Source organism: Rattus norvegicus, chromosome 4 (genome assembly GCF_036323735.1).
Source record: "Rattus norvegicus strain BN/NHsdMcwi chromosome 4, GRCr8, whole genome shotgun sequence".
Taxonomy (NCBI): Eukaryota; Metazoa; Chordata; class Mammalia; order Rodentia; family Muridae; genus Rattus; species Rattus norvegicus.
Genome location: NC_086022.1, coordinates 122,784,787 through 122,812,022, shown reverse-complemented (window position 1 = coordinate 122,812,022; position 27,236 = coordinate 122,784,787). Strand labels below are relative to the sequence as shown.

The following is a 27,236-nucleotide window of genomic DNA, read 5'->3' as shown; positions in this document are numbered from 1 at the left end:
CTGAGGTTTGCTCAGTGTTGTGACAGAGTAGGAGGAGGAAGCACCAGGCCCGTCCCAGGGATAGAACACCAAGACGGCCTGAGTGTCGACAGACAACTGGCCCCTCTGGGGCACAGGGGATGGAACTGCCAGGGGAAATAGAGGCGCTGAGGACCTGAGCAGAGCACCGTCTTTGCATTCTTGAGATGGGCACCGACTCTGTCCTCTAGCTGGGCTCAGGTGCTACCTCGGCAAGCTGGAACACTTATAGAGGAGCCCTGGCAGAGAATGGGGAGCTGGCACCACACCCCACCAGACTGCCTGCCACGAGCTATTCCTGGAGTTCTCCTGTCACGTGGTGCGGAAACCCAGGGCCACTTGCTAAAGGGCTGCGTCCAAGCCGTGCTTCTCAGAGGCAGGTCCTGGAGGGAGCAGTTTCCCTGCAGCGCGCCAAACGCAGCTTCCATTTAAAACTGATTACAGCAAGGAGAAGCAATGTGGAGATGGGAATCTGGCTTTGCTATACTATGGCTGTGTCTCCTTGGACAGGTTTCTTGAAGTCTCTGAGCATGATTCCTGAATAGGGATACTGCAGGACTAAACACTGACTGCCTTGTGGGGAAAGTCACTTTTAAGCCATATGGTGGAATTTCCAGTCAGGAAATTTCCAGTTAGTTGCTCAGTTTTGTTAAGGTCGTCTCTGACCCCAATGTACACTCCCAGAGATTCGGTTCACTGACTTTTACCATATTCAGAGAGACCCCTCAGCTCCAACAAGTGTCAGTAAATAGCTGGGTGCCCGGAAGGCCAGCAACCAGCAGGCCTTAGTCTCTGTTCCCAGCACGGTGGTGTGGCGGGAGGTGGAGGTGGTGGCTCTGAGGCTCACTGACACGGAGACAGCAGCTGGATGTGGGAGGCACCCTGGAGGCTGGTGACTGACTGTCAGGCTATGCTGAGCCCTCTGGGCAGCTGGCTTCTCCCACAGGCTCTGTTTCCTAGAGCACTGAACAGGGTGCCAGCCTGTGTTGAGGGTGAAGTTCTTGTAGGCACCAGGATGAAGGTCCCTCCAGGCTTCCGTGAGCCCAAGTGGGAACTGCAGAGCCCTGAGGACATCAGCCACTCAAGTGGGTTTGGGCAGCTGCCTCTCAGTTGACTGACTCAGGCCAGAGTTATTAGCAAGCTGCTTCTCTGCAGACACATCTCTGTGTGTCTGTGTTCATACTGAGCAGAGAGGCAGCTTATGCCAATCTGTTCTCTCCACGGTTCCTATAGATCCTTCTCAATCCCATCTGGGGCAGGGACCCCTGGGGGCAAGCTCTCTGCGGGCCTTGAATGTATATTGTTTCTCTCCCATGCGTACAGCCTCTCTCTCAGGTGTCCAGTCAGGCACTCAGGGCTCTTGGCATACCAGGACATCACCCACGAGGCTAGGGTCTTCTTATTACAGTAGGAGCAGTAGATGTGTCCCTTAGAATGCGGTTGCACTCTGAGAGCTGGTCCTGTCTCTGTCTGCTGGCTCCTCTCCTGGTCAACAAAGACGTGGATCCGCCACCTAACCCCCAACTCCCAACTTGCAGAGCAGAAAACAAGGGAACATTATGAAGGCCTTCAGAGCATGTGTCATGACAGTGCTACGGGCAAGTTGGTGACATTATCAGCAGAGGTTTAGGAAGCACCCTGCCTGCCCAGATGCCGATCTGTTCCACTTGAGGACCAGCTGGGTACCACCCTGCCCCCTCTTTCCAGTCCTCCGCTCATTCCTGCTTGTCCTGAGCGTTGGCAGAGGCCCAACCATTTATTTTTAGTTTGTTGATGGGCTGGCCACTTCCTGATCACGTGCTGCAAGTTTGAGCCCCGTGGCAGAAAGACTCAGCCTACAAAACACTCTATCCCTTAGCCCGTATTCAGCATGCACCCCACACAACCACGGGTGCTCCTTGAGGGTGCGTTTAAACAGAGGCGGCCTCATCATGCCCTTTCAAAGTTCTTTTGAGGAGTTCAGGGCCATGTGGAGCAAAGTCCTGCTAAACCTTCACAGGCAGCTATTAAAAAGCAAGGAGCTTAGTGCTCATGCCCAGGGCCAGACCTGTGGTTTCAGTCATTAGGGACATGAAGACCATTCTCACCCCTTTGGATGGGAAGGGGAGAGGCCTCCTCGTGGATCCACTCTGTAGAGGGAACTGTACACAGGATGGCAACTGCCCTGAACACATAGGAAGTGGGGACAGAGAGCCGGGCCCTTGCCCGGTAACAGGAACAGAGAGATTTTTCTCCCAGCCTTGGCCTCAGAAGCTACCCCTTTCACCTCACCAGCTTCTTTCCCCCTGCCCCCTCAGTAGTGCAAGAAGATCACACCATGTCCTACTGCTTGGTGACTGAGGATAGACACATGCTCCACCTTCTGTGACTGCCTTTAGGAAAACATCCAGGATTCAGAAAGAAGCAGGACAGAGTCCAGGTCCTTGTTACCTAACGAGGATGCATGGGATTTAAATTTAGACTGTTGTCTGTGCATGGATGGTGGGGAGCCAGCTCTATGGAGCTGCAGTGGCACACGTGTGGACACACCCGGCAGATCTTCTGAGTCAGCTCGACAGCCAGGGAGAGCAGAGTGCTGCAGGAGAGGACCCCACAGGCAGGGGACAGTGCCTCCAACTGTATGCTTTGCCTGTTTTTAATTGTATTTCAAAATAGGGTTTCATTCTGTAGACTAAAGCAGGCAAGCTTCGAGCTCAAGATCCTCCTGCTTTGGCCTCCAGTCTGATGGGGCAGGCACTCCTCTGGAGATCTATGGACAGCCTGGGTGACTCCATTTTGTCCAAGTTTTAGCTAATGCCATCTGACTTACACTTTGTCCAGTTGCTCCCCTAATCCTCTTAGGCACACGTCCTGCTAAACAGAACATTCTCTTACATCTGCACTTGAAGGCTTTAGAAGGCTCATTGTTTTATAGCATAAGATTGTTTTTAGTCAACTGAGCTCAGACTTTTGAAACTTCAGTCCCTGGCCTGCCTCTGATGTGATGTAGTTGTGGCTTTGGCTTTATAAACCTTACCCTCCCTCTCCAGAGTTGAGAGTTCTTTCTTGGATGAGCCTGCTCTCAGCCACTGGCAAATAAAGGCCTCTCCATCTGCCTTTTCTCGGAGCTCCTGTGTCGTGCATTGATACGTTTGGAGACCTGAATGAGTTGTCTGCCATTTGAGGGGCCCAGTCTCACTCTGAGTCTCTCTGGTTTGGTGAATTGTTTCAGAGGAGGTGACCGCTGAGACATTCCAGGTCTGGGTAACTCTCACTAGGGCCAGAGAGTCCCAGCATGACCACTATGTTTCCCAACATTGAAAATGGCCAAGTCCTCACGGGGCCTCTTAGGAAGAAGGTTTTGACATTTTCGTTTGGATTCCTCTTTCGTGGACAGGGACTCTTCCCCAGCACCTTCTTGTAGGAGTCAAGACACTGAGGAATCCTGGCTGGCAAATTCTGGTTAAATGCTTGTCTTATGTCTATCTCTGTGGATGCCTATGAGAGTGATTGTGCAGTCTGATTTGTCTATTCTCTCTCACTGTTTTTCTGTGCCCTTGTATACGTCATGGTTTTCTAGAGGAAAAGAAATTATAAAATACTCTACAATAAATCCCATATATGTGTGTATATACATACATGCACCTACACACAAACACACACATACACACATATATGCTATTTATTAGAGTGGCTTACAGGCTGTTGTCCCGCTAATCCAACAATGGCTGCCTATGAAGAGAAGGCCCAACAATCCAGTAGTTGTTCAGTCCAAAGCTGGTTTTCTTTTTTTCGGAGCTGGGGACCGAACCCAGGGTCTTGTGCTTGTTAGGCAAGCGCTCTACCACTGAGCTAAATCCCCAACCCCAAAGCTGGTTTTCAATATGTCCTGGAACCCTGAAGAAGCTCTAATGCCAGGGAAGGAAGAGCAAGCAGGCAAAGAGACAGCAAGCTTCAGTCCTCTGTTTGTGGCGGTTTGAATATGCATGGCCCAGGGAGTGGCACTAGTTGGAGGTATGGCCTAATCAGAATAGGTATGGCCTTGTTGGAGGAAGTGTGTCACTATTGGGTGGGCTTTGAGATCCTCCTCCTTGCCGCCTAGGAGCCCCCAGAACAAGAGGTAGAACTCTGAGCTCCTTCTCCAGCACCATGTCTGCCTAGACGCTACCCTGCTTCTCACCTTGATGATAATGGACTGAACTTCTGAACCTGCAAGCCAGCCCCAGTTAAATGTTTATAAGAGCTGCCTTAGTCATGGTGTCTTTTCACAGCAGTAAAACCCTAAGTTGGTGTCCTTTATATAGGCTGCCAGCAGAAGGTGTGGCCCAGATGAAAGGTGAATCTTTCCACATCCAAGGATCTGGATCAAGGTTCTGTCTTCCCACCTCTAAGATCTGGATTAGAAATGGATCTTCTCACTTCAAAGTGATTTAATTAAGGGAATAATATCTCATAGGTATGCCCAGCCATTTGAGTTTTAGGTTAATTCAAGATGTAATCTAGTTGACAACCAAGAATAGGGAAGTCCCTTTCCCTGATTTCCCTTGGGACCAGAAAACCAGCTTGCTCTCTGAGCTCACTTTGGCCTAAAGGAAACTGGAAGCTGACCCAGGGTCTCCCTTCTTCCTTTGGGAAGAGTTCCTCTGCCCTCGTGATCTCTGCTCCGTGAGGGGTGACCACCTCTTTTCTGCTATCGTGAGTCTAGTAAATTCCAAGTGCCTCCCTCTGTTCCCTTCTCACTGCCCCCTTTCATTGTCCACACCTCCGGTACCTGACTAACCCCAGCCCTCCTCCCCAACACTGTTTCTTGGCTGCTTTCTTCTCCTCCTCCTTCTTCCAAGAGTAAAGATGAAAAGAGAGCCCCCTCCCCCTCTTCTCTCCCATCTCAACCCCTCCCATCCCACTTACAGTCTGGCTAGAGCCCAAACCTAGTCAACTCCTACCCCGTTCTCCCACAGGGCTCCTCCAGCCAGGCGGGAGTGGTTGAGACCTGAATGGTAAGGTCCCAGTTTTGAGGTTGAGCCCTGTATTGTTAAGGTCCCAGCCAAGGCAGGAAAGCCTATGGTGCAGAGCACATTGGTGACTGCAGGAGGTGCTGGGGCAGGAGCTGCAGGAAGGGCAGCCACTGAGCAGCTCTCTCCCCATCCTTTACTGTTGGGAGAGCCCAGTCATCCTGGCAGCCTTGCTAGCTAGTGAGGGTGGGGTCCCACCTCAGAGTTGCTGAGAGTGTGAAAGAGTCCCTAGGCTGCATGGCTTTTGCAGGAGACTGGAGAGGAAAGCTATGCTGGGTCCTTTCTCCTGGGTCACCAAGCCGGCTTCCTTTGAGATAGGATGCACTTTCTGTTCTTGGGTCTTTTTTTGCCCTCTTCCTGCTGTCCGTCTGTGTTTCGACCCTACCAAGACTGGATACTCTTGCTTTTGTTTCTCTGTGTGCCTTAGATGTCTGCTTTTTAAAAATGATTTTCTGTTTAATGCTCTCTGTGTTACAGATACTTATTAGTTTAAAAGGGCCAAAGTGATAAAAAAAAATAGTAGAAGCTTGACCCACAAAAGAGCTAAGACCTTCCTGCTTCATGGAGGCGTCATATTATCCTGCAACGTGACATCTTTCCAAGAGGAGGAAAACTTACTGACCTTTTCAGGTTGGCTGCCCGCATCTGCAGACACACGGAAAATTGGTTATGGGTGTGCAGATCACTGTGTTCAGTTTTAAAAAGAAATAAACGCCTTTTTGGCGTGAATCATAGTGAGAAACTGGTCACGAGCTAATTTAGCTCACTGGGAAGTTGGCTCTGCATGTTGTGGCCTGCCCTCTTCAGACCCAAGTTCGTTTGTCTCAGTTTCCCCCAAAGCCCCTGTCCTGCTGGCCCTGACTCTGTGACAAGGAAAAGGAGAACAACAGAAGAGCCCAAGAAAAACGCACTGTGCGCTTGCGAGCAGGCAAGAGGCTGCTGCTGCTTATCCTAGGGTATAAGGATGCCCATAACCAGGCCAGCTAACGAGATGCTCACACATAGAGGGGTTAAAGGGATCCCATGGCTCAAGTCTCTCAATGATGATAACCGCAGCACCACAGCCAGCCAAATTCTGTGAGACGCTGCAGACGGCAACTGAACGATTGTGACAAGTAACCACGTGCCGCACAAGTCAGAAAGCCTGTCTTATGTTTTCTATAAGGTTTATCCAGAGATGCACATGGCCCAGTGCTTTAATAGCATGTACACGGGTAACACGAATTTACCGCATTATCTTAATGCGTAACTGGGATTTTAAAGATGATGTGGCCCAGCAACTTCAAACCCAAACGACTGCCATCTTCATAATTCCAGGCGTGCCTGCTCAAAATAATCACAACTGGGCTTATTAAATATTAATATTAATTCAGGAAAGGAGATAGGCAAGCCCGCTGCCCCTCACCTGGGCATCTGGTCACTCCTCCCAGCTGCTTACACACCATTGGGTCCTAATTGCATAAAGTCTCAAGGTTTTCTAGAGAAAGTAGGGTGTGCAGGCTAGAAAAGTAACACTGGAGGGGTATGTCCTCCTGTGCTGCTGTGGAAAAGCTTCTGCATATACTGGGTGAAGGCCCTCAAAATAGATATTGCCTAACGCCCTCCCCATGTAGGGCAAGTGTCTTAGAGCAAGTGGCCATTGTTGATGTTATTATGCCCCGTGTGTTTATTTTTAATTGTTTAATCAAGGGGGCTTTATATGCAAAGGTCATGGCGGCTGGATGAAATTAGATGTTGGGCTGGAGAGATGGCTCAGTGGTTAAGAGCACCGACTGCTCTTCCAAAAGTTCTGAGTTCAAATCCCAGCAACCACATGGTGGCTTACAACCATCTGTAATGAGATCTGATGCCCTCTTCTGGTGTGTCTGAACAGCTACAGTGTACTTACATATAATAAATGAATAAATATTAAAAAAAATTACAGATGTTTTGTTTTCTGAATAACCCTGTCCCGTCCTGGGCTTTCCTTTACAGAAAACATTCTCTCACTCAAGGTCACTGATACTGCTAAACCTCTTACTGAGATGTAAGTCTTCTCTTTCAGGATCAGTGAGGCCATAAGAAAAGTTATTTTAGATATGATAAACTATAGAAATAAAGATAGAGACAAAACCATAAAAGCTTGAAACCAAGCCACAAAGGGTCTGAACACGTGGTGCATACAGGGTTGGTGGGGGATAAGACTTAAAGATATAATCCTCCAAATGTGTTAATGTTCACAAGGGTCTAATGATGTATTCACGCAATAAATGCTGGCTAGAAAATGCCAACTCATTGATGTCTTTGCTAACTTTGTTAAACCTGGCCCATTTGGAGATGGCCAGTCATAGCAGCAGATATGGCAAGAATTAACTATACACCTTGTCACTCTTGTAAATGCCTTTGTATGGAAACTGATCTTACTGTTCTCTCCTGTACTTAGAGTCCTTGGGATAAAACGACCTATTTAATATTAATGACCTGTTAAATTGATTCAAATTTTGTAAACGTACACTATAAAAGGATGAGGAAAATGAAGTTCCCAGTTTCCCATGGATTCTATATTTGGGTTAGAGCATCCATTCAAAATTTGTAATTTTTGTTTAAAGATTTAATTATTTACTATATTATCTGAGTACAATGTCTCTGTCTTCAGACACGCCTGATGAGGGCATCAGATCCCATTACAGATGGTTGTGAACCACCATGTGGTTGCTGGGAATTGAACTCAGGACCTCTGGAAGAGTAGTCAGTGCTCTTAACCGCTGAGCTCTCTCTCTAGCCCCCAAATTTGTAAATTTTAAGACTCAGAAATCTTGAAAGGGATAAATTACCTTTTGTAAACCATTAGAACAAATAAAAGAAAAAAGAACAGTGTTTAAATGCCCTTCGTATGCCTAGAATTATGTTTGTAGTCATACAAATGTAATTCATTTACAGGGACAAGATTGGAGGGAGACCCAAGTTTGCATCTCATCTCCTATTATGTATCTTCTTTATGTGTTGTCAAAAGTAAGCCCAAAGCAGCTAACTCAAAACAAGTTGAAACGTAATCTTAAAAGTTTAATATAAAATAATATTTAAAATCTACTAAATTTAAAATATATTGTAAAAACTGGTTATGGAAAATTAGATTTTCCATTTAAATGCTTGAGTAGAATGGGTTAATTTTTTAATACACTTACATGCCAGGCCATTCCCCGGGCTCAAGAAGTGCCCTCTCTCTCTATGGGACACAGGCCCATCAGAGTAAATTACAGGCTAGCCTGCCTCATTACAGGACAGGTTGGCATGGGGAGAGAGGACGGGTCTCCCCTCTCCGGCTGTATAGGCCTAGCTGGGAAAACCTCTTCCTCAGCTATAGGGAAGATGCGTTATTCCTCACACTTTCCCTGTCAGGGGGTAGGGTGGAGGTGGGGGTGAGGTGTGGGCAGATGAATCCTCCCACACAGTGGAGGATCTTAGAGTCGGCACCGTATCCTAAATGTTTCAAGCAATGGAGAGGCAAACAGCAAGTACTCCTCACTGTCTCCTGAACACGAGGAGTGTGAACGGGAACCTTGTGCCTAAGCCTGCTACCCAATTGGTACGGGAACTGCATCCTCGTCAACTGGCTGTGCCCTTCGCCCAGGGCTGAGAAGTCAATTCCTGACCCTGTCAAGTCCTGGGGGTGGGGTGGGGTGGGATGAGTTTTAAATAAAAGATAAAGGCTCTGCCACAGGACCAGTCAGCACCACAGACAGAGCCATGGGCACCACTTGAACCCTAAGTTATGGCTGTCATCCAGGGGATCCATGACATCCTGGTAAAGCGAGACCATCTGAAGCGAGGCTTGATCGCTTCTCGGCCTTTTGGCTAAGATCAAGTGTGAAGCGAGGCTTGGACTGTCAAAGTACACCCAGGCCAGGCTCTCCAAGCCACTCCTCAGGGACCACTGCAAACCTGGAAACCAGTAGGTCTATGCATTGCTGAAGTTTGACAATGCCTCTGCTAGGGTTGGTCACAACGGCTCCCCAGGCCTGGACTCTGACTCGAAGAATTGCTACTAGCTTTGCTCTATCTGGGAATAAGAGGTCTGTTACAAAAAAAAAATCATTTCCTTAATGAGTTATGCCTGGTTATACATCCAAATAACAGTTGGTCCTATAGATGATATAAATATTTTTCCTAAAAATAAACAGAGCCTTACAACTCTGTAAAAGGCTTAAATCTACGAGCTGCTGAGAAGGGGAGAGACCAGCAGGAACTGAATCCATAGCTGACTTGATTGGAGTTATGGCTTAACCGCCTTACTCCTGGGCTCTCGTCCCTTTGGTCTAATGATCCGGTCCTGCTTATTTAACTGGCTGTTAAAGTTTGTCAAACAGCACACAGCATTTGTTAAATTAATGTACCTAAGGGCCCAATTATTTGACCCCTTGTAGAATGAGTCAATGATTTGATTCTCCCTAAGACTGGTGGGGGATGCATTGCCAGAGTGACTCCGCCTTGCCCTACTTTTATCTACCTCCATCTCATGCTCCCCACAACTGCTCCCAGTCCTACCCCCACCCCCGGCCCCTCTGCTAAGTATACGCCTGCAGAGCAGAGCATTCTCACACAGCCGCACCTGCAGCTTTGGGAGGTCCATTGTTCTGTAACATAAAACAAATCGCTTTAATCAACTTCTACCCCTGGCCTGCCTCTGGTGTGATGTAACTGGTTTGGGCTGGCTGACAAAGGCCTTTGGTATGACTTTTATGCTGTGGCATCCTGTGTCTCAGGTGGAGCCGCACCTGCCTGCCTGTGTCCAGCTGCACGGCCCTTACAGAGTTCACTCGGTCCCTGCTGGAGCTCAGCCCGCAGAGTCCTCCCAATACCTGCTCCTGTTCTCTTATTGCCCCCCCCCCCCATTCTCAAACTCATCCAGAAATGGAACCTCAGCTGTGGGAGACTCAGAGACGAGGCTAAACCGAGGGCACAGTGTCCTCAGGGAGGAAATCTGTTTATTCATGCCACAGACGTCACTGTCACACCTGGCCTCAGTGGCCATACTCTTCCCTGGAAAGGGAGATGGTGGAAAGTTAAAAGGAGAATCTGGTCCAATACTGGAGGAGCCAAGTCTGGCTGGGAAGCAAACACATGACCAGGGCACTAAAAATACACCCTTCAGTAAATGCCATCCTAAAGCAAACCATAGATGTAAGAGTGTGGAGCAGGTGTGTGTGTGTGTGTGTGTGTGTGTGTGTGTGTGTGTGTATGTGTGTGTGTGTGTTTTGTGTGCATGTGTGTGTGTGTATGTGTGCGTGTGGTATGTAATGTGTGTGGTGTGTGTCTGGGTGTGTGTGTGGTGTGCATGTGTGTGTATGGTGTGTAGTGTGTGTGGTGTGCATGTGTGTGAGTGTGTACGTGTGTGTGTGGTGTGTATGGTGTGTGTGTGTGTGTGTGTGGTGTGTATGGTGTGTGTGTGTGTGTATGTGTGTGTGTGGTATGTAATGTGTGTGGTGTGTGTCTGGGTGTGTGTGTGGTGTGCATGTGTGTGTATGGTGTGTAGTGTGTGTGTGGTGTGTGTGTGTGTTTGGTGTGTGCATGTGTGTGCATATGTGTGTGTGTGGTGTGCATGTGTGTGAGTGTGTACGTGTGTGTGTGTGGTGTGTATGGTGTGTGTGGTGTGTGTGGTGTGTGTGTGAGTATGGTGTGTGTGTGTGTAGGTGTGTATGCGTGTGCCCCAGTACATGTGTGTTACCGATTGAGGTGTGAGCTGGATCCCGTCGTGCTGGCCAGGGCATGGATGTTTGGGGGTGGCTGGCCACTGGAGAGGCTGCTGCTCAGCTCCAGCCAGTGCTTAACTCTCAAAAGTTCTGATTCTTACACAGATTGTGCACTGGGAAAGAGCTGGAACACCCTGGCCAGGCACTCCAGCCATCACTGGCTAACTGCTTAAGGTGGCTGGGATAGCAGCCCGCATTCTCCCTGACCCCTGGGACATCCTATTGGGCACACTGATAGGATCTGGCCACACTGCTAGTATCAGCGCCATCCTCCTTCCTCTGGGCTGCTTCAGCCATCCAACTTTAGCAACACCTATGGGCAAGCCTATGCCTCTACATGTCACTCCTGTAGTGGGCTCCGTCACACATGTCGGCAGGAGCAGAACCCTGTCTTGGCATGGGACTTTGGCCTGGTTTCTTCCAAACCGAGTTTTCCCTCTTTTGAATAAGAGGAGAATGTGGCCAGGGAGTTTGACTTGCTACGCCATTGCTAGTTCTGGGGCCTCTCCCGGCTGGAAGGCCTAATGTGTTTCAGAGGAGCCCGGTCAGCCCTCTCTGCAGCTACTTTGCCTCACATTTTAACACGGTGGTTAGCTGAGACTTTCCAGTGCCCAGAAAGCCTTCCACACAACAGAGGTTAGTAAGTCCTCCCCGGTCGGCCCCCTCTCTTCTCAGAAGCAGAAACCCACCTTTGACATGCCCTGAGGAGAGAGCAAGCTTTTCTTTATAAATGGACGGCAGGCTGCAGCTCTGTTGTGCTCCATGAAACCTAAGGGCCTGGGGGGGGGGGGCTGGGGGGTAGGGGTAGCAGGGTAGAGGTAACTTCTTCCAACCTCCTCCGCCATCTTTGTGATGGCTCCCTGTGCTGTACGACTGGATCCTGGGTGTGTCTTAGTCACGGACCTGATATTCAGAGTACATGGACTGAAGGGTGGGAGGAGCTGGAAGAGCTTGGGCCACCCCAGGCCACACCGAGGAGCATGCGGACCTGCATTTTACCAGCTGTGTGAGCCCCTCTGCCACACACAGAGCTGGACCTTCTTCCAGTGCTGTCATAAGTCACATCAAGCAAGGTTTGAAAAGGTCCTCGTCAAGGCAACCAGGGGCAAAATAGCTGCTAATCAATGATTGTTAATTAGATAGGGAAATCGTCTCTTGCTGTGATTGGCCTTATTTTTAATTGAAACTCGAACTCCAGAGTTCAAGTGGTTCTTGATTCCCAGCATCCTGGGGTGGGTGGTGCACAGCACCCAGCTGAGCAGCCTTGCCTAGACTGTCACAGGGACACCATGAGGACTAACACACATCTACTGATGAAATGACCGTGGTATGGTTAAGTAACGTGGATAAACTGATGGTGTGACTCTGATATGGTTAAGGGGATGGTTTTATTATAGACATGAGGAGAAACAATTAGGCCCTTCTGGAAGACTCTAGAGCAGAGAGAGAAGCTGAGCATGGTCAGCAGGCTGGACCTGGCCAGGAGAGAAGCCAGAGCAGAGCAGAGAAACAGGAAGAGAGCGTGTGAGAGAAGACAGAGAGTGGAGGCAAAAGAAAAGGCAAGAAAGAGAGCACGCCCCAAACCGAGAAGCCTGAGAGGCTGGGGAAGGAGGCTGGACAGGTTTAGGGTAGTGCAGGAGGCAGAAGAGCTGGGGACAGCAGGGATGCCAGCCAGCATGGGCTCTGAAATGTGTACCAGGGACTGTGGTATTTCAATAGGCACCACAGATAGCCATTTGTCCCCTATGCCAGGTCAAAGGAAAATGGCTCCTTTGGTAGAGGGGAATCTGCTTCACAAGTCCCGAGGGATGCTGGCTTTTGTCTAAATGGCCAGGACTTGGGGACCTGGACTTTCCTCTGGACTTGACACACATGGTCCAGTAGGGAATAACCAGTCATAGCCACTATCAGAAGGGGCCAGGCATGCCCTGTGGATTAGAGAATTTAATTCCTTCCTAACACGCCACTGACCCTTGGGGACTAAAAGGGACTTGGGGCCTTCTGCTGCTGAACGCAGGTGAGAAAACAGGCTCAGATTTACCAAGTAGTTTAAGGGAACCCACCCTGGGCCTCCTAGACCTCAAAGTCTGTGCTTTTTCTCAACATCTGGATGTAACCTATAATATGCACAATAGTAGAAATAACCCCTGATACATAAAACTATTGTGGGTATAGCCCATAATAGGTGCTTCTGTCTCAGTTCCAGAACCACATAGAACAGCATCTCTGGACCAGATATCCCTCCTGATTCAGCCTTTCTTTTAAACACATAATATGGCTTCCCCCCCCCCCCCATCTAAGTGATTCATTTAAACACTTCAGAAACTGCCTCTTCTAGAGCCCCAGAGCGATTCTGTTTTCTTTTCACCAGGAAACCTTAAATATTTTCATCAGAGGGACCACATGAGTAATTCTGGACCAGTGACTATGCCTCCAGGGTAGACTCCTCTTGAAATACTCCCAGACAGAAAAATCACTAGGCAACTCCCACAGGCCCCAGGGAAGATGGCGCAGGGCCTCCTGAAGCTCCAGCTGTCTGAGCCAAAACCCACTGCCATCAGACACACCCTGCAGACTCCCGTCAGTCGCAGGAAGCTCAGCAAACAGGGTACCTGACTCACAAGTAACTCGAGGCTCACGTCAAGGATCACGTCGCACCTTTCCCCAGAATCGCTTGCTACGCACGTGAGGGGTGGCAAGGTGGAAACAGTGGATAAGGACACTTGCCGCCAAACCTAGCAATCCCAGTTGAAGTCCTGGGAACTAAGTGGTAGAAGGAAAGCTCTGACTCCCTAGACTGTGCTCGGATCTCCACATGGATGCTGGAGTACATGTGCCCTGGCTTGGGTGTGTGTACCCACAAGCACAAATGAGTGCAATAATAGTAACAAAGTTTGGGCCAGGCATAGTGGTGTACCCCTGCAATCAGTACTCAGCACAGTGAGGTGTGAGGTTGTGAGTCTGGGGCCAGGAAGGTTTACATAGTGAGTTCTAGGCCAAGCACCACCATGACAAAGGAGGATGAAGTTGATGACAACAGGCAGCGCATAGACAAGGGCAGCAGCGGCAGTGACGGCCTGGCTAGCAAACATGGCCCTACGGTGGGCTGAATCGTTTTTCCCCCCCAAACAGAAAAAGCAGGAAGCTTAAGCAGCCTTCCACTTCACTTTGAAAACACACAAGGCAGGTTTCCATTTAGAAATGAGAGAAACTGTCACATTGAGGAGACTACAGGAAAAAAGGAAGCTTCTGCGTGTTAAAGGCCGTGCCTAAGGTCTGATGAAGAGAAAGGTTCTGTGGCCGGGGCAAGGGCAGAGGACAAGGCCCTGCCAGCAGCAGCTAGCTCCTTCCTTCACTTAGTCCTCACAGGTGCAAGTCCTTCAGAGGTACAGGTGGGGAAACTGAGGCTCTGTGAGGTCACCATCCTCCCTGCTTACACACTCGGTCAGACAAGGCCCAACACAGGCACTGCCACTAACTCTCCTGATGCCCGTCGGTACCCTCTGTCACGCTGATGCTCTGGGCTGACGTAATGCACTGTGTCTCACACCCAGCTCTTGGGTAACACCTCTGCCTCTAACTCTATCCCACAGTGTGTCTATTCCTGTGGAGACCTGACCAGCCTCTGGGCTTTGGAACCTGCCAGGTCTGTCCCCACCCTGCTGTCTTGTTCCTAGCTCTCAGATGCCCATCTCGGTCTCTTGATCATCGTGACAGACAAGATGGAGCGATGGCTCTGTGAGTTCCCTGGATTCTGGAAGTCAGCTGGGCTTCAGTAACAACATGTGGTAGTTTTACTGTTGTGTTTCAGACCAGGTCTCACTATGCAGCTCAGGGTTGCCTGCAATTTGCTATATAGACCAGGATGGTTTTGAACTCACAGAGCTCCACCTGCCTCTCTGCCTCAGGGAGTAAACGTGCGAACCACCCCTCCCACAGCATGGCACTTTTGTGCCAAGACTTCTGGAAGGAGCTGATTTCTTTCTGATACAAAGTCATGCTTTACCTCTTGGGCTGGGGATTATCTGCCTCCAGGGCTTTTTCCTTCACCACCACAGTCGCTGTGGTGCTGCCGCTCTGCGTACCGAGTGCCACTGTGCACGCACTGCTGTCCTATCTTAGGAGCTGACGCAGGGAGGCTCTACAACTCTCCCCTGAGGTTACCCAGACAGCAAGCAGCAAGCAACATGGAGGTTGCAGCGAGGATGGGCAGCCACACGGTTCCACTGGCAAGGACAGAACACTCAGGAACACGGGCGAATGGGATCTCAGGCTGCAGGGTCCTGGAGGGCTCTGGCCTTGTCCTCTCAGGGAAGTTATTTCTTGTGCTTCCTGAGTGGGCACACTGACTATAGAGACTGAGAGCCTCCGAGTCCTCTGTTTGCTAAGACTGAAAACTGTTCCCCAGAGAGATTTCGAATCCACTCAGTTTAGCTGTAGAAACGCCGACATCAGCGATTCGTAATTTAAGAGTTTCGGAATGATGCCAGCCCAGGCAAGACTCAGCTGTTAAGAAATAGAATTCGATGCTGGGTGTGGTAGTGGTGAATGCCCTTAATCCTGGGCTGGGGAGGCCAAGTCGGGGAGATAGAGGACTGGCCAGCCTGAGCTACATGGCAAGACTCTCTAACTCGAACAAAAAAATCACACAAACTACAATTCAGTGTTTAGCATTTCTCAGTTGGCAAATAACTGGATGAAGCTTGGGACCAGGCTACCAATAACCTCTACGGCTTACAATACTGTGTTTCTGCAGCCAATCACCTGGGTTTATCAGCTTACAAGGAGCAGCAGCTTATTTTGGCTCATGGTTATGGAGGGTTCAGGCAGTCTCTGGTTACTTGGCTTTGCTTTGGACCTATGGGAGGTCGCACATCACAGTGGCAGTACTTGATGGGCACAGCTATTCCCCTCCTGGATGAACCACTGAAGAGAGGCAACTCTTATCCCCAACCCATGACTCCCCCTAGGCCCCAGCTTTTAAAATTCACACTTCCCCAAAGCTGAGGACCAAGCCCTCAACACGTGGGCCTTTGAGGAGACTCTGGAACCAAACAATAACAAATTCTATACCAGAATCTCTGGTAACGATTCCATCGGCACTAAGATGGGGACATAGTCTGCCCCCCCAACCCCAACACCCAGAAGGCTGAGGCAGGAGGACTATGGATTCAAGGTCAGGTGGTACTATATATGGAGAAGCAAAAACAAAAGCATTCCTTTCCACTTGCGTGACCATTTAGTCAGCACTCTAATTCAAGACAAAGACGTTTCACAGTCTGACGAGGCTTAGCATGTTCCAGTAACTTGTCTCTGTGCCCCAGACAGTGCTGGACATGTAGTTAGTAAGCTACCATGGAATGAAGGCCTGGGATCCCCGCTTGGACCTTTCTAACCCACAGTCGCTGATCCCAGCCTCATCTGCATAGTAAGGCATCCCTTGAAATCCTGCCCCAAACTCTGAGGTTCATCCCTGGCCCTGCCTCCCTCAGCCAGCTTCCTCTGATGTGTGCTGAGTCTCACAGACACAGGGTATCCTTCTATGAGTTCTTGGTTCCCACAGGGGATCCGGAGCCAGCAGCATTGGCATCATGGTAGCCTATGCCCATTGGCATGCATGTGCCCAGATCCTGATAGGCCAGCTGGATGTGAAAATCTGGGGGTACTAGTACCCCTTCAAGTTGCAGAGCTCATGGAGGAGCCGACTCAGGCTGGCAGGATTTCACCTCTGCCACAGAGGAGACAAATAACTGCATTATGCTACAAATTCACATCAGAGATTGGCTGAAAAAAACCTATGTGCAACTGGATTATGCAGACTGACATGAAGTGGGGGGGGAGATAAGAAGCCAGGGGCTGTGGGCTGGGGTTCACTGTAGCTCATCAGGTTTCCTGTCGCCCCAAGTCAGCTGAGGACTCTGAAGCATCAGCGAGCAACCTCCTCTGTTGTTCTCACGCTCGTATTTACTAAGGCGAGAAATGTGCCAACACATTTTCAAGCATTTCTGACAGACACGCATGACTTGCAGCTGGCAGCCATCGACTTTATTAACAGAGTGTATCACACTGGACCCCGAATCAGCTCTGACTCCTGTGTGGAAACCCCCACAGGTCCCCTTCGGGCTTGCCCCTGGATTTTCTCAGGCCTCTTTAGGTCCTCGTGGGGCCCACCCCTCCATAGAATAACATCACCAACACCCACCGCCATTCCCTCTGAACTTCCTCTTCTCACACCCTAGCTGAGGGCTTCAGTTTTTTGGTTTTTTTTTTTTAAATCCTGCTTTAGCACTTTCTCTCAAATATTTGCAGATAATTAATTCACTGTTAATTTGCCGAGGATGCTTTCTTTATATTTTGTAAATAGAAAGCCGGGCCCAGCAAACTCCCAAGTTTCCTCCCTCAGTCCCTTTCTTCTTTCTATCCTTTCTCCCTCTGTTCCTCCCCTCACCCCCCTCCCCATTTCTCCCTCCTTCCCTCCACCTCTTTTCTTTCTCTTTCCTCCCAGTGGGTCTAGGACGGAGCCTAGAGCCTTGCACATGTCGAGCAGGTGCTCTGATGTTAAGCGACACCCTAGTGACAATGTATTTTTAACAAGCGTGTCAGAGAGACAGAAGGAAGCTTGCTGGGAAAGGCAGAATGCTTTAGAAGTGAGACTTAATGGCTACATTCTAAGGTGCCATGGGCAGAAGATTCCTGTCTGTTCTTCATGGCAGGAGTTACACCTCCTTCACAGGCCCTCCTCACCGCCTCTGTGCAGTCTGCTGGCCAGCAGGCCTTTGTGGAAGGCCAAGGAGAGCAGCTGCAGACCCACTGAGTGTATGTACACCCACTGTGACTTATGCTATGTTTAGAAAGTCACAGGAAACTGCCTTCTGGTGTCTACCTGCGCAGGGTGTGGCTGGCACCCCACAACTTCTGTCTGCCTCTATCACTTCTTGCTGGACCTTGTTCTGGATCCCCGCCCCCCTCCTCAGAAGCCTGGCTTCCAGGCTCAGAGCTTTATATCAGAAGACGCATGCTACTTCAGATCAGAGAGACTCTGTTGCCTCCCCTGCCCTGGCTCTCAACCTGGACTGCTATAGACTCACCTGGTTAACCAAGAATTGCTGAGCTGGGTGATGGTAGTTTATGACTTTAATCCCAGCACTTGGGAGGCAGAGAGAGGTGGATCTCTGTGAATTCTAGGCCAGCTTGGTCTACAGAGTAAGTCCCTGGACAGCTAGGGCTACACAGAGAAATCCAGTCTCAAAAACAAACAAAAAACAGAAAGGGAGGGAGGGAGGGAGGAAGGAAGGAAGGAAGGAAGGAAGGAAGGAAGGAAGGAAGGAAGGAAGGAAGGAAAAAAATTCAGTGTCTGGACTGCACCGAAGACCAAAAACACCAGGATCTGAGAATTAGGGAGGCAGACATCAGTCTCCACCCAGGGGTTTCAGTGGTCAGAGTCCTCCTGTGCTGGCTAATTTAATGTCAACCTGACACAGGCTAGAGTCATCCGAGACTCTATTAAGAAACCTCAATTAAGGGGTTGGGGGTTTAGCTCAGTGGTAGAGCGCTTGCTAGGCCCTGGGTTCGGTCCCCAGCTCTGAAAAAAAGAAAAAAAAAAAAAAAGAAACCTCAATTAAGAAAGTGCCTCTATAAGATCAGGGTGTAGGAAAGCCTTTTCTTAACTAGTGACTGATGGGGGTAGGGGACAGGCTTTTGTGGGTGGTGCCACCTGTGAGCTGGTAGTCTTGGGTTCCATAAGAAAGGCTGAGCAAGCCACAGGGAGCAAGCCAGTAAGCAGCACTCCTCCATGGCCTGTGCATCAGCTCCTGTTTCCAGTTTCCATCCTGCTTGAGTCCCTGTCCTGACCTAATTAGTGATGGAGTATGGTGTGGAAGTGTAAGCCAATTAAATTCTTTCCTTCCCAACTTGCTTTCCTCTATGGTATTTCATTGCAGCAAAAGTAACAGTAACCAGGACACCTTCCGTGTCCAGTAAGATCCTATTCATGTGGTATGACTCTATTACCCTGCTAGTCCTGCAGGATCTGGGGATACCAGTGTAGCTCAGAGACACCAGTCATCGCCTTGGTACTCAAATACCAGGTGTGTGGTTCCCCCATTCGGGACATACACTCACGTCATTTCCAAGCTCCCCTGACCTTTAGACACCAGACCCACTCCATGATGGGTCCTGATGGTGACCAGTCTTGCTCTTATAGATATACAACGTGCAAGTTCCACAGCTCACATCTGAAACATCTCTGTTTCATTTAATGTAAGTTACAGATTCTTCCAGCCATTCAACAAACACCAGTGACACTTCCAGTGCCAGGGTTACATGTAGATGGATTGACAGGTTCTGTGCTTGAGAGAGGGACCAATTAACAGGTCAATAAAATGGCCTTTGTTTGTCTCAACTAAGAGAACCATCGCCCCCAGCACGACCAGTACCACTGCTCTTGGAGAAGGGCTGCTGGACTGAGGGGCAGGCTGGGCTGTACGTTACTGTGCCAGTGTACCCCTCTTTTTACAACACCCCATCCAGAGCAAATGTGCAGTTAGGAGTTTGAACCCATATTACCAATGATGCTTGTAATAGCTGTTACCTCAGACCTTACAGAAAAGTATGTGGAGCAGCCAGAGTGTACTCGGAGTGGCAATGCCTGTAGTGTGTTGTGGCACAGAGAACCCCAGCCATGACTGTCCTCTTCCTCCTTCTCAGGAGCCCTGCACTGTTTGGGTCAGCAGCTGACAACTTCATTTCCTTGCCTCCCTTGCAGCTAGCTACCACCAAAGAAGCAGTCCTGGTCAGTGGGATCCAGCTGGGACCTGCTGCAGATCTCTGAGGAAGGTCTGCTGTCCTGCTCTGAGCTCAGCCCCTCCCTCCTCCTGACTTCCTGCTCAATACTCCTTGTGGGAGAACAGGTGGCTGAAACCGGGCCCATAGGGGTGAGCACTACAGATCTGTAACATCTGTAACATTTGTGGGGCAAACCTGGACAAAGTCTGGGTGTCTACAGCATGGGCTGCTGTGGTTGGGTTTCTGTCCCACACAGTGGACCCATATATAGCTCCAGGACAAAGCTAGCAACACCCTGGGTTAACCGTAGATCTTCCACTTACGAGACAGGGATATTAACCACAGTCTTTAGGAGGATTCTGAGATAACATAGGAAAAGTGCCTAGCGTGGGGCTGGCATGGACAATGTCATGGTTTTCCTTCCTGTAACCCATCCAAACCTGTGAGGCCATTCTGAAAAATTCCAAAGGATAAAACAGAAAGCAAAGCTAAATGTCTATCTGCAGGCAAGCTGAGAAACAGGGCCAGCCAGACAGCCACAGCACAGCCTCAGGGGACGCACGCAGCTAATGAGAAGCCGGCAGGCGGCTGAGCAGAGACCTCCAGGGTTCCATGGACCAACATCAGGGTTATAGTCACCCGCGTCTGTAAATAGCACCGTGGAAGGCAGCACTGTATCTGCTGTGAGCTGTCTGTCCAGCTGCTGGGTTGAACACTTCCTGTCTCTGCCTTCATGCTCTCTCCCCACGGTCTCTGCAGGTCTGAGATGACCCAGCTGAAGGCAGCAATGCCTGGGTTAGAGCCCCCCCCAGCCCCAGCTGGGCCATCCCAGTTCATAGCTTTGGGGACGGCACAGCTGGGGATACAGCACAGCAGCTGGTCTTCCCTGACTCCTGAGGGGAGGGGTTCCCCTGGCTCCCAGCTAGACCCTTCCTCTCTCCATGTTATCTCAGCAATCCGACAGAATCAGGGCCCACACGGAAGGTAGGTCTTACGCTTAAGATCTGGATGGCTCAGTAAGGTCCAGGTTAGATGACTTGGACTTGCCATCAAGTGGGGACTTGGAACCTCTCTGTGTGGGGGTGGGTGAGGGCTGTGCCCCTGTGTCTGGAGAGAAGGCGTATGCATGTGCATACACACACATGCTCAACCCAGTTCCCTTTTTGACTTGGACTCCCCGCTTTGGCACATGCGGAGGTATTCCCAGTGTTCCGTTCTGGGAACTTGGAACAGGTGAGTGCACCCACTCCTGCCTGACATTTGGAACATCACAGAGACCTCTGCTGCAACTTCATATTTACTCATTTATTTTTGGTGGCCACATCAAAAGTAGGCTGCTTCTTTTCTCCTTGGACTCTTAAAAAAAAAAAAAAAGAATGCTTTAAACGTGCTTTTCTAAGCACCACAGCCAGGCAGTATAATCAAAGCCTCCCCACTGACTTCATCTGGCTTATCAGTTTATCTGGTAACTGGCTGAGGCTGAGCTGTAAGACAGGTGCCTGAGACTCAGGGTGCTCACGGCGACAATTCAAGGGGTCGCCAGCACACAACGACAGCAACAACTGACTTTAATGGAGATGGATGTAGCAGGACAAACATTCCAGTCTCAGGATTTTCTAGTGTGCAGAGTGTTGGGCTTAATAATGACAGAGTCCCCACAGCAAAAGCCTCGGGGATAACCTAGAATATTATCTGCCAAACAAAGTCTCACAAATAGAACCAGGGCTGAGTGCAGAGCAGCAGAGACCATCACAGCTGTAACAGGGAAGAATTCAGTTAATAATCTCAATTACTGAGGCATGTGCATACATCTGGCTTAAAAGGGGCTCCTGGCAAATCAAATTCACAGATCTTTGTGGACAAAAATCACCTCTCAGGCTATCTGTCTCGAGTGAGCTTCTCCCTTGTGTGGCTTCAGCTCTCTCTCTTAGGAGACTCAAGCCACTGCCATGGCTCCCCCGTCCCTTCTTCTAACAACACCACTTAATTATCTACCCTCATATCAGATACACAAAGTGGCATTTTGGGATCGGGGCAGAATGGTGGAGAGCCATACTGGGCAGTGCGGAGATGACCATGCTGTCACTGAGAACTTGGCTTCAGAGACATACAGAGAACTTAATCTGGGGACATTTGAGTCACAAGAACACCATAGAAACAACTCAAGGGCTGCGTACCAGGTTGGGAGTATAGAAAGTCATGGAGTGTTTGCCCAGTGTATTTGAGGCTCTAGGTTCAAATCCTAGTATAAGAAGAGCTGGAATTTTGCATATAGACTTGTGAAACGAACCCAGTACCATTAGTAGGGTTTTTGTTACCTGAAAAGAGAGAAAAAAAAAACCTAGCCTGGAGGTGTATCTGTGCACGCCTGTTATGTATATATGTGCATAACCTGTAGACACATGTGTGCATATGAGAATGTGAATGCAATTATATGTGTACCTATAAGTACTTGCACATCAACATTCCCACACATATGGACGTAAGTGTGCATTGTGCAGACGTTTTATGTGTGCACACCCATGGTGGTTGCTAATCTTTGTTGACAACTCAGTAGAGGATGAATAAGTAGAAAAGACACCCCTGAAATGTGGGTGGTGCCATCCCCTAGTCTGGGAACCTGAAAGGGGAGGAAGAGGCCCTTAGTGCAGGCTTGCTCTGTTCTGTTCCACCACGATGGGCCAAAACCTCTGAAACCATGAGCCCAAATAAATTGTTCCTCCTTCTGTAACAGTGCTGCACACGTGCAGCTATGCACATGCGTGCGTGCATGTATATACATACATACATGTGTAAAGATACTCGAGACACTTTGTAAACCTGGAGCTTTGCACAATGGCCGATGAGGTTTATCCGAGGCATGATTATTGCTAATAAACCTGTGCTGGTTCATCTGAGATTAAAATTTAATCTGACTTACTGCAACCATCTGAAATCCTCTGGGAGAAAACTGTGGTCGAGAGAGAGAGAGAGAGAGAGAGAGAGAGAGAGAGAGAGAGAGAGAGAGAGAGAGAGAGAGAGAGAGACTTTATAAATGTTCTACAGGGCTCCTTGGCCCAGGCAGGCTCTGGATAAACAGGCTCAACTTTGGTTTCTCAGCCTCCAGTAAGCCTGGCTGCAAACTCTGATTTGATAGTGACTGCTGGTCAGACACGATGCCCTGCTTATGTAACTGCCACATGTAGATTTTCAACCCAGAGACCAGAATCAGGCAGGAGGAAGGGGATAGGCCAGGCCTCTCTGCCAGCCCGTGTGGCAACTGCAGGTACTCACCATGGTCATGGGCAAACACCAGCATGTCCAGCCTCTTCAACATCTGAGCCAGCTCGTCATAACGGCCACAGTGTTCCCCAGCTCCATGGGACACGAAGATGAGGGCCCTGGAGGATAAGGAGGAAGTGGTTAGGAAAGCCACAGACAAGACAGTTGGGGCAGTTGGGGAGCTCAGGTCAAGCCAGCAGTGAGTCAGAAGCCAACTGCCAGCTCCAGGTAGGAAGCCAGGGCGCTAGTGTTAAAATGCAGCCAGAGTTGGTGGGATGGAGGCCACAGCTTGGCCTTCTTTCTGGGAAGGGCCATTCCACCAGAATGCACCTCTTCACCTGGAAAACCGGTGCCTGAGTGGTCCTGGGAGCTGACCTAAGCTGAGTCCTGGCAGAAAGCTGGTAGCCAGCAGGTGCCACCCTCACCAGGACTGTTCTTTTCTGGGTGTCGGTGCAGGGCACTTGGATACTGAAAGGCACAGTTTTCAAGCAGAAACCCCATAGTGGAGAGTGAGAGTCCCCTTTGGGTGAGAAGTCCCTGCCCATGATGACAGGGTAAGGCCCAGGGCCACCATTTCACCCAGCCTTACTGCCTGTCAGTCCCCCTGGTAACTGAATGTGAAAGGAGTTTAATCCTCTGTTGTTACTATTTGTGGTGCTGTTGTCTCTGCAAATGGGAGTAGAATTCAGAGATGTTAAGTGTCTAAGCTTCTAAGACACCAATCAGAATATGTCACCTCCTGGCTTAAAGGGCTCCAGTCCTGGCACAGGACTCCAGACAAAACTCACCCAGTCCCTCTCTAGGCTCTTGTGCCCAGGCCAGACCCCACCATTCAACACAGGCTGTGGCAGCAGTGGCCATGTGCTTGCTTGCTGGCTTCTCTGCCCCGACTTGAGCTCTAAGGCACGGACCTCAGAGCTACCCCAGCCTTGCGCCCCAGGCCAGCCCCGACACACAGGCTGGGGCAAGCGACCGACCCACTCAAAAGCTGTGCTCTTCCCGTCGTCCTCCCAGCCCAGCCATGCAGGCTGCCAACAGTGCAGATCCGTCTTGCTCTATTCATGCTTTAATCTTCAAGCAAAATCGCCTCTGCCATACGTGTTTCCTGCCCCTTCCTAAAGACAGGAGACTCGCTTCCTCAGCCTGTGTGGCCCACGGATACACAAGCTGTTGGACATCAACAGTGACACCTGCCTGGTTGACATTCCTGGGGTCAGCAGTGAGGTGTCTTCCATATTTCTCTCAGCGGCTGTGGAGTGTGCCTCGGTCCCCAACGTTCCCCCATATACACAAGGATTTTTCTTCCCCAGGGCTGCCTTAGGGGTGCCTATCCTTGGGATCGTGGCTTCTGTGGTGACTCAGCCCACGGTTACTAACAGAAAAGTGGTCAGGCTGGATTTTGGGAATGTTTCGGCTCCTGAGTACAGCTATGGGCCTTGGCGGGGGACTTCAGGGGAGTCATTTGGGGTCTGAAAGAACAGTAAAGGTGCCATTGTCACACGCCTGACATGACGCCCTGATAGCATTCACCCCTGATCAATATGTGACAGAGGCTTAGACACTTGTTTTGTACAGTTTCCTTTCACTCCAGCCACATCTAACCTCAGCCCTAATTGAGGATCAGTGGGGAGCATCTGAAACCACAGTCATGTGGATCCCTCTCCAGAGACTATGGGTCCGATTGGTCTGGAGCTGGAGAGGCTCCTCGTGGCTCACACGCAGCCAAAGCTGAGAAGCACCTGCTCTGGTCAAAGGTCAAGATGTTGCCCAGAGGCTCCGTGAGACCCCTCTGAGCAGCCACTTCTAAGTCACAGCATTCCCAGAGTGCATGCTGGGGGAGCTGTGGGTTCTCTCCACAAAGGCAGCCTTCAGGAACTTGCCGCTGTCACCTCCTGGAAAGAAACTGACTGCATGGCTGCCCACGGGAGCAAGGTCAATGAGCTCTCCGTACCTGCCAAATCTACCTCAGTTCCAGTGGGCACACTCGGCCTCACTCTGTTACAGGAAGTGAACGACTCATAGCTTGGGGCTTTACATCTGGCAGTGACCTCATTTTGTTACATCAGCATACCTGGCTAACCGAAATTAAGTCAGGTTGCCCTGCTTAAAGCTCTTTTGAGAAGGAACATCATCACCTTCCTCCCCTCCTTCGCTGATTAGCGGCCTTTATTGAGCTTCCTTCCTGGTTCCCACATATGCCAATCAGGGCCTGCTACCAATGCTTGAGATGGGGTGGCCTCATGTCTGACCATCTCCTTGGTATAATTATCCTCCCCACGGCTGGTGCCCTGCTCTTAATGGATGTCCCTGGACACTCAGTTCAGAAGACAACCCACAGTTCTCTCTTCAAACCAGGTTTGAGCTGGCTTGGGTGCACTCCTAGAACGTGCTTTCCCACCTGCACCACTGCACCTGACGAGGCTCCTGCTTGCCGCCCAGTCTTCCCCTTTCCACCTCCACCCTGAGCTTTCTGATTCACGAGGCCCCTCCAGCATTCACCACTGCCATTTGTCACTACAGAGGCTCTGTCTGTCATCTTCTCAACTGAGATGTCAGTGCCCAAGACAGCAGAGGAGTAGGCGACCTGACATGTAGCTAGAGGACTCCTCCGGCATACCTGGCCCAGATCTCACTGTCGTGGCAGTCTCAGGTTTAGCAAGCAGGATGAAACAGAACCTGCCAGAGGCCCCAGAGTCCGCCAATGGCTGCATCTGTGTCCCTGCCATCTGCCCATTTCCTGGCACTGTCCCTTCACATGCACACATACCTGATGCTGTGTCCCTTCCCATCTCCCTCTGTGTGCCCCACTCAGCCCAGTGGTTGGACGCCCCTGGCCCATGGTTCTGCTATTTGGATGACTAGTCAAAATGAAGGGTTTTCATATGACCATTCCCAGGCCAGCCTCTAGCTCCAGGCTTGCCAGTGGAACATTCACGTTCACCCCTGGAAGCTGCTGCCACTTGGAAGATGCTTCTTTGGGGGTCTCACAGAACACTGGAGCTAAACTTCTGCTTAAAGGAATCTGTGACAGAGCTTGAGAAGCTGAGAAATGTGGTCACTGTCATCCTGGAGGCTGGGAGGGTGGAAGAGAGCAATGTGTTATAGAGCAATGCCTTCCGGGCCCATGTGACTGCTGCAGTGTTGAAATCAGAGTAGCTGCTGATACCTGCCCTCACCCCAGAGCCTAGAGCCTTCCTGCTATGGCCCTACAGCGGCATATAGCTCTGCCCCAGACACGTGGGCTCTGGAAGTGCCCGAGTACAGTGGGTGGTTCCCTGGAACTCCGTGTGCAGCATCCTTGAGGCCGTCACTCCTGGGGATGAGACGTTTTGGTGATGGCAGTTGTTTTAAGGTCTCCTGCATGCCTTTAACTCCTCACTGGCTCACCAAGCTGGACTCTGCCTTTTGCAGGTACTCTATTTACCATGTTTGTTCACATCTCCCCAAGAAAAGTCACTCTTGGTTTGGTTACAGTCACTCATGACCCCAGGAAAGTCCGCCGACTACCTTGACCATCATCATGGACAGAGAAATGAAGAGGCTCTTGCTTCATTTACAAGGTAGAGGTCACCGTGGTACCTAATATGGCCCAGAAGCATGGCTGGGAGCTTGTCAGAGCCAGACTCTGGGGACTCTGAGATGTGTGTGAACAATGTTGTCCCTGCCTGCACATGGCTCCTAGTCTAGCAGGAAGGACGCCCAGCTCAGCAAGAGGAGACACACATGAGCGCAAGGAGGGAGCAGGCAGGAGAGCCCTACTTAGACAGGATGGACAGGCCTGGGAAGAAGGCCCTGGACAGGGTATCTGAGGAGCAAAAGCCTGGGCCTGAGGAGAGCACCTCATTTCAGGCACCAAATCCAGGCACAAGAAGAAGGCCCAGCAGGAGCCAGGCTTCACTTGGTGGTGGGGATAGAGAAGAGGGCTTCCAAGGTGTGGGCAACATGGGAGAGCTGGGAAGCTTCCTTAAGAGAAGATGGTTCCAAGCAGGGTGGTGACCTGATATGACTTCTGTGCTAAGCTCTCGGGGCTACTGTGCATCATGGGTCCAGGAGATAGGAGGATGCCTGTCAGGGAGCTGATGCAGCCAAGCCCTGAACAGGTGCCAATGGAAGCTGTCGGGTGCCTTCCCTCCTCCCCTGGCATCCCACATCCTCCACAAAGGCCGGGAGCTGAGCATCGGCAGAGCTGTTTGTGCAGACAAGGCAGGACCCACAGCAACACAATTTAGGTTGCAGAAGAGACTGCACAGATCTTTTCCTTGGAATATCCCCATGGCTGCAGCCAGACGGGAGCCAGGCGTTCAAGGAGAAGGCAGTGGCTGAGGGAGGGGCAGCCGGCCCCAGAAGCAGATGGCCTGCCTGGCATCCAGCCCTGAGAGGAGGGGCCACCCTGGAAACCATTTGGAACCTTAGATAAAGGAGCCAGAGGCTCAAAGTCTTTCGGAATGAGTGA

General features: G+C 50.3%; 1 protein-coding gene across 3 annotated transcripts in view; it reads right to left on the bottom strand.

Annotated features, from left to right (window-relative positions):
* The window catches only part of Mgll (monoglyceride lipase), a 102,005-nt gene that overhangs the window by 39,418 nt on the left and 35,351 nt on the right, over nucleotides 1–27,236 (bottom strand). For all 3 annotated transcript variants that reach the window (NM_001398597.1, NM_138502.3, XM_063285679.1), the window contains exon 3: nucleotides 22,796–22,902. In NM_001398597.1, coding sequence (NP_001385526.1) covers nucleotides 22,796–22,902 — 107 coding nt within the window. The remainder of the gene's footprint in view (nucleotides 1–22,795; nucleotides 22,903–27,236) is intronic.